Source organism: Poecilia latipinna, unplaced genomic scaffold (genome assembly GCF_001443285.1).
Source record: "Poecilia latipinna isolate Pla-1442-1.1 unplaced genomic scaffold, P_latipinna-1.0 Scaffold1336, whole genome shotgun sequence".
Classification (NCBI taxonomy): domain Eukaryota; kingdom Metazoa; phylum Chordata; class Actinopteri; order Cyprinodontiformes; family Poeciliidae; genus Poecilia; species Poecilia latipinna.
The window spans coordinates 41,936-56,951 of record NW_015113952.1 but is presented as its reverse complement, the minus strand read 5'-3'; the positions used below and the strand labels follow the sequence as shown (position 1 = coordinate 56,951).

Here is a 15,016-nt window from a genome sequence, read left to right as displayed (position 1 = left end):
CGACTTAAAAAGGCACAATCCATTACTGGCTGCAACACAAACTAATTTGGTGACTGAAAAGCCTTGTTCTGTTGTTGGATTCAAACCTCATGTGAGAATACGTATTGAATAAGTCGCCACAACGAACATGTGGGTGTTCAAATAACAGACATCTGATACATCCAAACAGAAGACAAGCAAATCTCAGATGGCTGATAAAAACATATCAGTTGAAAGCAGCTGCGAGCTTATCGTTGAAGTCCCTCATGTGTTTTGTGTTATCAGTAATTGAACAGAGTGAAAGGAAAAGAACTGCACCGGCTGTGTTGGAAGTCACCGGGCGGGAAATCCCATCACATTTGGTCTCGCAGAGGAAATCGTCGATGGAAGGGCTTAATAGCGGCCGACTCTCTTGTTGCTCGCTCACCAGCTGTAAGGACAAATGGATGAGACCGTTCAGGCTTTCACTTGGCATATTTTTGCGAAACTCTCATTATGTCCTTTGCAGCTTGCTAACATGAAATGAAGATCTGCTCTTTGGGCATGATTCACATAAGAAATTGTCATCTTCGTTTGTTGGGGCAGGTTTGTGGGGAAAATACAGCTTCTTTTTCAATTTTTTACTTTACTTTTTTGTGCAAAGCAAAATCACTGAAATGTTTGTATCAGATGTATCAGAAGTTTATTGTTCTAAATAAACTATTTTAATCCATCCATGAATACTTACACTTAAGGAATATTTTCACATCAGGACATTTTAGACAGACCAATTAACGTGACAATATATATTTTTGGACTGTGGGAGGAAGGTGGAGTACCTGGAGAAAATCAGACATGCACAGGGAGAACATGCAAACTCCATGCAGAAAGAACCCACAATCTGCTGCAAGGCAACAGCTACCAACTGCGCCACTGGGCAGCCCTGTCACTTTTGACTCAAGGTAAAATCCCTCTTGAGCTTGTGCCGTCCTCTTAATCATGCAGTAACCCAGCCTTTCGAAACACGTTGGTAAAAACCAACATATAAAGTGTATCATAGTGTTCAAAGTATGTCAAAAGTAAGTTAGAAACTTACAGTCCAGAAATTATGGTACTTATGTCAACCAAAAATGAACAACCAAAAATGAGAGACAACCTGACTACTAAACTTTACTTACAGCACCCAGGTAAGATGCCCTGATAAGAATCACAGAATGAAAAGACACTTAATGAATGCATCCCTTTACTTAACTTATGTGAGCTCATCTTCCAAACCATGAACCTGCTAACGACTCTCTTTCGCTGTGGGTTTGTCAGTGCAGCAGCAGGATGTTTTGCCTTCTCTATTCAGAAGGCTCAACATATTCCAGGTGCAAGTGTAACCAATTTGCCCACCAATGCAACAAGATTTGGAGGTGAAAATTAGACGGATAAGCCACCACATGCAGTTACGAGCTCGGCCAGATTGACAAAAAAAAAAAAAAATGACAGAATTGAGGGAGCATGCTACTTTCTGTATCTGTTCTTTTGGCTGCTCTCACAAGTTGAATTTTATTAAAGGTGCATGAGGTTTAATTATGAAGGATGAAGGGGTCTGCAACCTGCCATATGGTTCATAAAAACTGCTCAGTGTGGGAATTACAGGTCCACTGTACACTATGTTCATCGAGTAGCTCTGAAAATGAACATCTGGAGTATATGTTCCTGTGTGAGCAATACAGAATAAAGAATCAATTTTAATATCCACAACTTATGGCTTGGGGGTTTCAAATGATTTTCTCTTCTTCTTTTTTAATCGCAGTGAAGGCAGCAGACCCTTTCCATGTTTTTATGAGCTAAAACAAAAAAGGAAATACATTTTGGACAACATTACATGTACTTGCTGATCAAGAACAGTAATGATTTGAAAAAAAAAATAAAATATCTATTTTATAGAAAAAACTTTTTTATACTTTAAACATGTACTATAAAAGGGACTTTTTTGCTTTTTACCAATGTCTCAATTTAAATTTGCTTTTAAATTTCAAAAGTTTGTGTGAAATCTTTTATTTCTCATTTGTGTTTACTCTCCTTACTGTTTTTACTTCAGCTTTTAATACTCTATTCCCTTTAGACAAAATCACATCAATCATTAATGACACCATCAAAAATCATCATGTGTCTCATTTGTTATCTCCTTTTTAATAGTGATGATATTTATACTAAAAATTATTATGAAAATCAAATTTTACTAACATGTCAATTATAAATGATGTTCACAGAAACATGAATAATTAAAAGTCTACCAGGTCATCTTCTAACTCCAACCTTTATGTATTTTCAGTCTTATATGAAAATAAAAGCATGTTTTAACTTGAACAACTTGAACAACTTTTACAACACGGGATTTGGACAGATCTACCTCCTCTTGGCAGAGCGCCTCAATTTCATATTCTTATTTATTTGAACATCTGTTCTAAAATGGGATTTTGGGAGATCTCACATCATCTTGACATCATGCATATTTAAACAAAACGTTTTTCTTTTGTCACTTCAATATACAATTGATATTCTGCCAAAATACAAGCTGAATGATTGGATTCGCTCTAAAGAAAATGGAAATGCAAGTAACACAAATTTTAGATTTGCAACTCACAGCAACCCTTTGAAAAAAAAAAAAAACAGCAGAAGAATATAAACCCAGACAAGGGTCATCCCTTTGTTGTGTGAGAGTCTGTGAAAATGCTGAGCCAGCACAAGTAATTAGGGCGACTGAGGGTTTCTGCTGGTGTCAGAAGAAAGACGTAGCTCACAGGAAGCCTTGCATTGAGAAGGAAAGTTATTTTGCCCTATAGGCTGCTGTATTTTCGCTGAGTCTTTTATAAATTATAAGTAAAATGTAACAGTGTCAGATTATTTATTTAGTTGTTCATATAATGTTTTCTCTGCTAAGTTTGATTTGATTTTATAAGATCAATTTTATGAACATATAGAGAGCCTTGGCAGTGAAAACTGCTAAAGTCTGGATGTGAAAAAAGGATAACAGATACAGAGGTCGGTATGTGCAGCACACTCCTAAAAAAAGACCTCTAAGATGGATGAGAAAATAATCTCAACCTTGTATTATATTACATCTGATTGGACTTTATCTTCAGTATTTATGTTTTAAACTAAGCAATGTATAAATGTGAAACTACATGAGATTGGTTTTTCTGAAAGGACTTTGACAGAACAGTTCATAAATTAAGACCTTTTCTGTTGTTTATCTATTTATACAATTTCAACACCCTGATTGTTTTATTTTTTCGAAAGAAAAATACCTATTTTGGGAACATAAATACAGTATACTTTTATTGTTTGGGGGCACAGCTTTCATAATTAAAGTATTGTACTGTATGTTCCACACTGCTTTTCTGTGTCCAAAAAACAAAAAAAAAAACCCTTCTGTTGTTCTTGTTTCCAGCACATTATTTAAAGCTGTTTACAAGCTGCCTCTTGGCTGACTCATCTATTACATGTCAGCAGCGAACACTTGGAAAACTCAGAGGAGACCTGATGACTGGAGGCAGACAAGCTCTTAATAACGTAAATGATATTCATGAGCCCACATGCTGAGACCAGCTGACTAGATGACAACCAGAAAAAAAAATCATCTGTCTGTGAATAACAATTTGTCTGTGGCTGACATCTGTAAATTACTGTTTGTATTAGATCTATTTTAAATAGTACAATCAATTCTGCAATATTTTATGGGGTTTCTTTTGAGTTGTGGGTTCTGATACGGGTTACATGGCTAACCGCTCGGGGGCGACATCTTGTGGGGGGCGGCATGAGCACTCCCCCCCAGTCGCCAAAGTCACCTTTGAATATTTTTTCTTAACATATTTTCTTGAGAAAATATGCAGAAAATATGCAAAGTTTTTACTTGTAGAGCAACATTATGAAAAGTGATGGTGAAAAGTAAGTACCAGCAACCAATCTGTTGTTTAATTGATTTATAGGGGAAAAATAGAGATAAAAAGAAGACTATTTCCTAAATTATTTGAAATGCAAAAGTATTTTACTTGGAGTTAAATGGGTAAATATATTAAATATTGTCAACAGCTGCAGGGAGAAATCATTGCTGAGGCTATAAGCAGCTTAATAAAGCTGTTTGCATACTTATGGACTCTGATAGCATAATTTTACTGCAGTTGTTTGCTTTCATAAACTCCCAGTATTTTTGATATGTGCTTTAATAAGGCTCGTGTTTTACTACCAGTTTAGAAAAGCCTGCCAGCTGCTTCCAGGTGAGGGACGATGTAACTCTGACATTTAAAAGCTGGTGGACATGTTTGCATATTTAACTTAATACAAGTTGCACGTCCCTCTATCCAAAGATTTTCCCTGTTTCTGTGCGTTTACCACAGTACAGAGACTAACCTTGATAAAGTGTTCAGTGACATCTGCATAAATATGGACTGTATAGAACCATAGTGCTGGTTCATTCAACACTGTTGACCATGGTAAATTATTAAAGTAACTGCAGAACTGGGTTGAGCTCTCTCGTACGGTGCTTGACTGGTTCGAGTTTTACTTAAAGAACATTTACTCCTTTGTGTTAAAAGGTAACTTTTCATTGGAGCTGATAAAAATCACACTTGGGATGCCTCAAGGATCCATTTTGGGGCCAGTCTTATTTAATTATCTACATGCCACTAGCTCAGATTATAACAAATAATAAAAGTTAACATAACTTGTCTTTTGACAATAAACCCACATGAACCCATGCATAGAGGAAATAATGCTTGAATGTGCTACAACTTTATTCAGTTAAATAAAAACAACACTTTTGAACACTTTGGTTCAAAAGTAATAATTTTGAACCAAAAGAGGAACCATACAGAGTTGGCCGACAACCTTTCAAAATAAAAGCAAATCATAAATCTTCCTACTAGCTGAAAAATATTTGTAATCAAAACAAATGTGCAGAAAACTTTTGACAAAAACTGTGACGTTTTGCTTGGATGAAACCTTTACGCAAAGATGGCACAATTTGTCATACTTGAGAATATGCTGGTCAGTGGCATTCGTCAAATACTTTTCATATTTTCCATATCAGATGCAATTTACAAAACATTTCATATTGAGCACTGTAACCATGCTGTTTCCTCAAAACATGTACAATTTTCATTAAAACTGAAATAATGACATCTCATTTTCTTTCTCCAGTCATCCAGAAAACGGGCATAAAAGATAGGCTGCGTTGTTCCTGGGAGATGATTCAAGCACGACGCAGGTACCAAGCAAAGACTAATTATAGGTCGAGTTTAAACCCAGGAGAGGAGCTTATTGAGCCGTTTGCCCATTACTCTGAGCAGCAGGAACGTGTCCTGTTGACATTTTCCATATTCTCTTCCTATGCTACTATTTTTCCTCCTTTTCTATTCAACACACTCTGGCGTTTTGGTTACAAGTGCTTGAAGAGGTAATCTTAAAAATAAATTATGTAATGGAAAACCTTGGCTAATTGTGCCACTTGGGGCTTTACTCCAAGAGATTTCTCAGATATTGCTGTCAAGGGAGCAACTACACTTGTCAGAACCTGAGGTGAGGACATGCGGGAGGTGGAGAAGATGGAAAATACTATGTTAACTGGAAGGTGTATAACAGAAATATAAGAAAAAAATATATATATGTGGACTTTCAAAGCCTGTGCTTTGTGGTAAAATTCACAGAGGGAGAATAAAATTTACCTAACATCAATTCTTACTCTCTAGCATGAGTACCTTAGTTTTCTGTAAAAACATTTATTTTATGTTTTTAGATCACTAAAAAATGTCTGTATCAGAACTTTACTCATTATCACAGTTTAGCTGCTTCAGTGGATGGTAATTTAGTCGCAAAGGCCTGAATACTGGAGGTTTGTTTTGTATTTTGTGACTCATTCTAATGGGCCAGAGCTGCCCTTACATCAAACTATAAAACTCCATGTTGAAAATGACTGGATTTCAGAATGATTTGGTAAGTTTTAACAAACTCTGCTGGCTCTGTGTTTCCTAAACCCACACTATTTCTGCTAAAGCTACAAATGAGTAGGTGGGAGTAAGTGAACATTTTAAGATAATTTCAAAACTACTTATGAGATTTTTCTTTTAGGAAAAAGTAAAGACAGCTTCCCTCTTAGATTTTTTAAGCATATTCCTACATTGAACAGACCTGACTACATTTTATTAATACAATTTATCAATACATTTACAATAAATGTGATGTGAGTTGGTGTGCTTACAATGAAACATTTTACTGTCACATGAAGCCAACTGTATATCTACATAATCATTTTCTCTTTCAAATTTGTGTGTATGAATTTAGACTGTTAAGAAATGTAAAATCTAGAAATATTGAGATGTCATGTCATCAAAATACAATTCTTAAGAAGGACCTTTTTTATATTCCCTTACTCAGCTCATGCATAAAATATTTACCAGCTGCTCTTTGCAAACAGTGCTGACTTGCAGCAGCTGCTCTCTTCTGCACATGTGTTTGTATAAAGTTTGTATTAGAAACATAAGAATCTGTTTAAAAAACATTGTAGAATTTAGTAAGCATACTGCTATCCATCATAAATCCTTGATGATTTCCATATACTCTTGTTGGCTGCTTTTGATCTCGGGGACTTTCTATGAATAAGCAGATGTAAAGATTCTAAGATGTATGCAGATGCTTGATTATTAAAAGCCCAATAAATGAGAACCAGATCTTTAAGTGTACTGTGGAGTGGATGGGGGGCAACTGGAGATGAATGATGGCGGTGTGATGTGAGAAAACTTCTGTGATTTGGTCAAAAGTCTGCAAGGGTTTGCACAACCTGCTAATAGTCCAGTGATGTTTTGCTTAGGCAGGTGAATAATGAGCGCAGTTGTTAGATGCCACTTTATAGTAATTAAGAAGTATATTGCATTAGATGTAGGTGGAAAATACTGTGTAATGAATACTGTGTAAGCTGTTGCATAATGTTGTAATTGGAAGGTTTTTGCATAATAGTTTGAATCATTGCCAAGTTGGCTTATATTAACTACTTCAATGAACCGTTTAGCTTATGATTCATAACTTCTATTATTTGACTATTAAGCCCACTAGTTGACATTAATATGAACTGGGTCAGTCAGCTTCTACGTAACTTTAAAAGTTAATCAAATCAGACATATGAATGATAATTCGCAGCAAAACTATTCAAGCTATGTCTGCCATTCTACTAACTTCTTTGTAATACATCAGAAAAGTCCTGGTAAATAATTTCATGTGTAGTTGTTTAGTTGGTTGAGTTAGACTAATAATTACAAGTTTGTTGGGAATAAGCCTCCCTTTACCCTGACATAAATCCATGCCACAGCATATAAAAATCAGACAAAGCATTGATTGTTCTCGTCAGGGTCATGGAGAGATCTTCAAAGGATACAGTAACAAACTGAAGCGTTTCTCATTACGTGTGGCAGAAGCTGAGAGCTTCCTGACTGTTTTGAGCATTCACAAGATTTCTGTGGTGGTTCACTAGTGAAAAACGCGTCTTGATTTAAAGCAGGACTGGCCCCACTGTCCTTAAGAAAAGGCTTCAACAATCACAAAACCTCAGCATGTCAAATCATGAATGGCTGCACATGGATAAAATATGCACGATTCCAAACTGCGTATGTAGGTTGATTGCTGAGAGCTAAACTGAATGTGTGCGTCTTTCAGCAGCCCAAGAAGTAGCTGTTACAATGTTGAGGATGAGACCTGGCTTTCCCTGGTGAGAACTGAAGAGCAGGACGAGAACAAAGTACCAACCGCAGGATGAGGAGTCTGTAATGTAATTATATTTAAGAGACAACCCATAAAAGCAGCTTCCAATTCTTGAGCTTTGAAGCAATCAGCTCATAGAGATCTGTAAAAAAACATACAACTGCTTTTTAATGTTTTGTGCAGGATCTCTTCTGACTGGAGTCATTAAAATTTGCTTGTAGTTCGAAATTATTGAAGAAAATAGCACAGCGCTCGCTGCAGTGCACAGACCTCAGATAACGCTTCTCACTGGCATCTTCTAAGGCTGGTGGTAAATTGTTTTTAAGAAAGACAGTTTTCTGTTTCTGAAACTGATGGTAGAACATTCCCTTTTCTTCTTCTCCTATTTTTGTATCTTGAAATAGCCATACCATTTTGTTTGAGAAAGTTTCACATCAACAAAAAGTATTTGTGGGATCAGGGTCCTTTTGGTAGTTTTTGTTGTCATAATGATTTAAAAAAAAAAGGAAAAATACTTTTGATATTAATGGCCTCACTGAACTACAATAAATTAATGTTATTTTATGAGCACAACTATAGATGCTGAAAGAAATGTTTCTCTGTTGCTCTTTAAAAAGTATGTTAAAAATCTAAATTATATGCAGATTATTACCCTCCTTTTGCTGTATTCTGTATTTATTGTAAATAATCTTTTCTAGGTTGTCAGATTTAGCTGTGGTTAGCAGCTCCTAGTTAAAAACCTAACAAAAATAGGCTTAACTTTTTGTCCTTTTAGCATTTACAATATGACAAACAGTGACTAACTATCAAGAGCTGAATATGAGTTTTAAGTTATGAAACCACTTTTTTGTATTTTCTTACTTAAACAATGACTGGTAAAATTGTTTCAGATGCTTTTAAACTTATAAATAAATATACATATAAGATTTGCCACAAATATCTAGACATAGATATTCATACCTACACAGCAGCACTCCCACACTGCACAGAAACAAACAAACAAGCAAGCACAGCACACAAGAATCTATTTTGGCATCTGGAAACTCCATCCTGCTAGACATTTATAAAAGCAAATATCCTGCAATATTTAGAACAGAGAGAACTCAGCCTGAAGCACAATGATATACTATTATGCATAGCATTTAGAAAATGCTTTCACATACTTTGATTAGCTGCTTATGAGGTGTAAAACTCATAAAGCTTTAACTGACCTCATTAGGAACGGGACAAGAAGCTTGGCCAGCACCTCCCATGAATCCTTTATGCTGCACTCAGTATACCACACAATACATTTTAAGAAGGACATCATGATTTCTTAATGCCTAATTGGAAAAGATAAAATATCATAAGGATTACTGCAACAAATTGACCCCACTTTTGCTGTCCATTAGATCATTTATCCACTGAGTAAATGCAGAAATGTAAAGTGTTTTATACCCCATAGAGCAGCTGGAAAATATAATTATAGTCACTCTTTTGTTAGGTACAACAGTCATAAGCCTCAAGTAATGAGTTAGCAGACAGTGGAGGTCAGCTGTAGGACACGCTAAGCTTTGCCAATGTTTCAGTGTCACCAACACATGAAGACGTCCCACTTAAAGGCGGGGGGTTCTGGAATGGATCTGCCCACCTTGGTAGTCACTGTGAGGAGGGGCTTCCCTTCTGATGACGCCTTACTTGGTATCTCCTTCAGGACCATGGCAACAGTCTTATCTGCAGCCCTAGAGTCTTTCCCCTACAACAGTGAAATCAACAATGACTTTTGTCAGGACAGTTAGACAACTTTTTGCCCCCATCGAGGGAACATAAAAAAAAAAACACCGTATGATATGTGTGAGGCTGTCTAACGACAAAAACATCAATATTTCCACATCACTATGGCAATGAGAAGCATCACTGCACAATGTAGACATTTGACTGCATATACAGATGAGTATGGTTGTCCAATACTTTTTCCAATTTAAGATGGGAAAGTATTATACAGAGTCCAAACTACAGCTGGTAACATGGATAAATTACAACTCTAATAGATGTATGACAGGATAATCATGGTGCTTGTCATAAATCTACAAGAACAGAACAGTATTGAGAACAGAAAATTACCTGATATCCCCATATGTTTTTCCCTTTGTTAATTCATTTTATGTAGAATAGAGCCAAAATCTATTCTAAATCTATTTTTTTAGTTGTTGAATACCATATTTGGCCTTTGGGTGTTTGATTGTGACAGTACATCATACAATTCTTACTTGCATAAATAGAGGACAAAATAAGTAATGTACTAGTGGATTCAATACATCTGTACGATGACACTAAACTGTTTAAATCAGACTTTGCTACTGAGTATTTAATTTGACGATACTAATGTTTGGACAAAACGTAATTGGACTTTTCTGCTAAAAATTTGGTGACACTTCATGGTCCACAGCTAATAGCCTGAACCGTCTCTCTTAAGGCTTTTGAATGTTGTAAGTGGAAGTTTTAAATGATGATAATACACTCATCTGCAGCCACACAAGTCACATAATAGAACACAGTTTTTGTTAGTTTTTTCATCAATTCTTACCCCAATTCTGTCCTTAAATTGCTATTTTCATCCCCACCACAACCCATGTAAAGCATTACATATACACATATACATTTATTTCTATATGTAGTTACATGATAGTTAGATGGATAATCACGAAAAGGCAAATATATTATTTCAATTGTTTGGTTCCACTGCTTCATCTGAAATGTCTGAGACTAGTGGAGTCACTAGCAGATAACTACAAGAAAAACGGAAAAATAAAAAAATGTTGTTCAGGACTCTTTAACTTAATGTTTTTACTCTGCAAAGCTCTCAGTTCAGACCATGAAATACTCTGCAAGCAAATCTTATTAGGGGTTTTCACATTTCAGCTTGTAAGAAAAATAAATTAGGTTCTTCGTCTACTGATTTCCTCAGCTGATCAAGTGACAAAATGCATGAGCCGAGCCCAGAGGGAGACTTTCCTCAAAAGCCTAATACTCTTGATAAAGCACCTGCTCCCTCTCTCTGGCTTGAACTCACTCGTATAAATCAACAGCACGGCTCGTTGAGATGTAGCCAGAAGCGAAGCGGCAATTGAGCCACCAGAGATTCAGGCAACACAAACATTTGTTCCTGGAGGTTTTAGTCTGAAATGCAAATTATGCAGTTTTTGATTCGTCAGATTTTCGTTTCGTGTCAAATGTTCAGGGCTTGCATAAACTGGGAAAACGTCCAACAAATACTTTGTTTACTCATATTCTTCCATGTTGCAGTGCTTGGAGGAACAGATTTGCTTTAAATTTTTTTCTCATTCCAAAGCAAATTGAGCAACAACCTTAAAATGTAGCATCTCTTAGGTTCTCTATTAAATCTAATTTAGATTCTGCTTATCTCACATAGTTTTACCAAGAACAGTAAGTATTTTTAATAATAATTCAAAACATGCTATTCTTTTTACATTGCTAATCTTGAGTGCATTCAAACTTAATTTAGTTCCTTTACATGGAATGACATACACGTCTGAAACAGGATATTTGTAGACTCTGTGTAAAATGACAACATTTTTTGTTAAATGCATTTCACACACACACACACACACACACACACACACACACACACACACACACACACACACACACACACACATATATCAATTTGTAAATTTGTAAAAGCTCAGATCCATGACTTTAAGATTTCTTATAGATTAATTCCCAACATTTGAGGTATTTGTGGGGACATCTAATAATATACTTTAAGGTGAAAATACAGATGCACTGCTTCTCTCTTCTGTTGGATCAAAGAAAATCAAAAGGAATCAGGAAAGAAATAAGGAAATTAAATGTAGACCTCCACAACTAAGATTCATCCTTGGATACGACATTTAAAACCCTGAAGGTTCCATGCTTTTGTATTCAAACAAATACTTAGTATAACCACTTTGTTCAGATAACAAAAAAAAAAAAAAACCTGTCTACAGTGAAATGAGTCATAAAAAATCACAGAGAGAGGGAGATGCCATTACGACAAAAGCAGCAGAACAAAGACGTAGTATAACTTGCAAATGCACAGGGGGACGACTACAGGGGAGACATGTTCTGCAGTCTGATTAAATAAAATTGTTTGGCCATAATGACAATCGTTACTTTTAGAGGAAATAAGGGGAAGTTTGCAAGCCTGAGGACAATATCTCAACTTTAAAGTACCAGGGTTGTATTCTTCACAGCCCAAAGCCGTGGGGTTGTTTTGCTGTAGGAGGGAGTGATCCCATTTACAAAATTAATCATACCACGGCAATATTGATGCCACATCAGCCAAGAAGTTAAAGTTGGGCACAAATGGACCTTCCAAGGCACAAAATAAGTTACTTGGTGGAAGAATAATCAAGATAGAGGTGTTTTACAAAGTATTAAACAAGTTCCTCTGAAACTGTCAACACTATACCATCTTCTTCCTAAGACATAAAAGAAGGTTTAATTTATTTTAATGAAAACCCATTTGTTTCAACAACAACAACAGCATAACCTAATCCACCAGAGCAGAACCTGAAATGACTTGCAGCTTTTGCTAATCCAGACCATTGGGTGAGGGACATATCCACCTGAATATGCAGCTCTAGCCAAGGGATTTGATTTCCTCATGTTTCCACAAGAACTGAAGACTGTATGACTTTCACTGAATTGGAGCAACATCTCAAACAAGAGGCAGAGAAACTTAATATCAAAGTTTCAGCAACTCTCTCTAACACCAAGCCTCCTCCCTCTGACCTCATGCACCTCAAAACGAAGGCACAGTCATTCCCCACAAGGACCACTACATCACTGTTTTGCCTGCAGACATGTGGAGGTGTTCAGTGATCCTTAGGTCGTTTGTCACTGAATAGAGACATGCTACCTAAAAACCAAAAAAAAAAAAAAAAGACAATGAATGATTGGTAGTTAACACCCTACATCACTTAAATGACTTCCTTTTGAACACAGCAATGTGGACCTGCTGGTCAAGGAAAATAGATGATTCAAGAGAGAAGAGGAAGAATCTCTGTACAACAAACATAAAACAAGCAGCGTGGTGACCTTAGGTTCTGACTTTCTAAAAACTAGAGACCAACTTTGACTTATTTCACCTGGTGGTTAGACAACTATAGGAACATGTGATCAAAACACCTCATGCTGGCATCGTTGGGAAGCATTTCACAAACATTGAACCAAATGAAGTATTGAGTCGGTGACTCATGTGACCTTCGCAGAGTAATAATTCTGACTGCAACTTTTAATCCTGATAACCCATGATCAGAACTAAAGACACTTTTTGGATGAGAGGTGAATCCTCTTCAAGAAACAAGAGGAGAAGTCCAACTAACTTTATTTTAAGTGCTTACATAAATGCAGCATACCTCGGTTCTTTGTCTCTCGACTTCACAGGGAAGCTACAAACAGCTTGGTCCCTCCAGGCAAACAGAAAATTGATCAGCATGAGGGATGAACTTATACTCTGTGGACTAGAGTGGCAGATACTGCCACGGGTGAGCTGAAATACTGTGGAAAATAACAATAAACAGGATATAGGGGCGACTACTAGCGCATCCCATCTCATTCAAAGAGAGAGTTTTCTACACTGCAACAGAAAAGTCACAAGTTCGTCTCTGTCTGATCTTCTTGATATTAAATTAAAAATTACAGAACATTTTTAAACCTCAATTTGCAAAGAAAGTAAGAAACATGTTAAATTTTGTGAATTCAGGTTCTAGTCACACACTCACAGCTGATGCACAAAGAATTTAATAGAAAACTGAACTTGCTGTGCTGTTAATTTTCTAGTTAAGATCAGTTGTTCCTGATGAATATATTTGTTTCATTTTATTGCTACTGTTTCCACTGTAGTGACTCAAAGAGAGTTTGGTTCTTATAATGAATCAGCAGTAAACAAAACAGGAATCTACAGCCTGACATACTTGAAAAAGAGCAGAAATAAGTTTGTGGGAGGAGCGGCTTACATCACGATGCACATTGATCGCCCTGGACTACAATGCGCGAAGCCTTTGCAGCGACATCAGGCAAAAATCTGCGGATTTCTTTGTTGATGGCAGTTATTACAAAGCATGCTCCAAATTAAACTGCAGCTGAGGGACATTTATATCCCTGTGCAAATAACTGGCCTCACTCTAAGGCTTGTCTGTAGAGGATACATTTATTAGACACTCATGTTTTCTGGGTGGTTTATAAGAACTGAAACGTAATCTCCAACTTCCCACGATAAATCTCAGCTACGGACATGATGAAGCTTTGAAACTTAAAACGCTTTAAAGACTAAAAAATGTTATTTGAGTTTTCAATTAAATACCTTTCGGTGCTTGGGGCGAAATGAACTATTCAATTGCAATTACTGTAATGTGCTTAAATGAAAAGCCTGAAGCATGGAGGTTTTATTCCATGGTTATCTAATTACATCCAGGAAAAGAGTACAGATCAGGCTTTTGGACTATTTAAACAGATCAAATGGTTCAGCAAAACTGTTTCTCTATCATGCAGCAGAACATAAGAGACAATATTCAGCACAACTTGGCTACAATGGAAGAAGTGATGTGTGGCATCAATCTTCTTAGAATGCATTTGGCTGGATCAAATAGTCAATTTCTCTCACAGCCGGAGCTTTGGTCATTTCAAAATGTTTCAGCTTTTTTGTGTTTGCGCAGCCTTTCATGGGCAGATTGCTCGGACAGCAGCATTTGGCTGGTAATCTGTGTGGAAGTGTTTGCCTGTCAGGAATGCGAGCCGAAACATGTGACAGACAGGGCTGTGAGGATATAAGCTTTAGTAATTCTTTGAACCCTTCAGTCAACAAAGCCAGCTTCAAGCGATTTGCTGAAAGGCACCAGCCGGCAAAATGTCCGCACTTCCTGTGTTTAACTACAGACCAGCAATTTAAATCTCAGTCATAAATCAGGAAAGTTAAATAGTTTTTTGTTGTTTATTTTATTTATTCAAACTAGCAATGGTGTATATTTAATTATAGACCACAATTCAGTGAATGAAAGAAAACACTAAATCTGTATTTTAATGTGTTGTTTATTTGTTGAAATTGACAATTAAAATATAAAGTATTCTTTCTAATAACACACAAAAAATAAAAACAGTTAATCATTGTTCCCCCTAAAAATAATAATTCATATGATTATTTTATGGTTTTCTGTTGCATATTTATTAGATTTTGTCTGTCAGTCTAATCCATTAAAGTTAGTGGGAGAATTAATTACACTCATCAGGATGATTGCTCTAAATTAGAGTTGTTGTTAACCAAACAGATATGACA

At 36.3% G+C, this 15,016-nt stretch overlaps 1 protein-coding gene across 3 annotated transcripts in view; it reads right to left on the bottom strand.

The window, feature by feature from the left end:
* Window positions 1-15,016, bottom strand: part of pex5la (peroxisomal biogenesis factor 5-like a) — a 77,300-nt gene that overhangs the window by 36,207 nt on the left and 26,077 nt on the right. For 2 of the 3 annotated variants that reach the window (XM_015055812.1, XM_015055813.1), the window contains exons 2-3: window positions 9,329-9,433; window positions 298-409 (exon numbers count right to left, since the gene is read on the bottom strand). In XM_015055812.1, the coding sequence (XP_014911298.1) occupies window positions 298-409; window positions 9,329-9,433 (217 nt within the window). The remainder of the gene's footprint in view (window positions 1-297; window positions 410-9,328; window positions 9,434-15,016) is intronic. The other variant, XM_015055814.1, reaches the window with a different exon arrangement.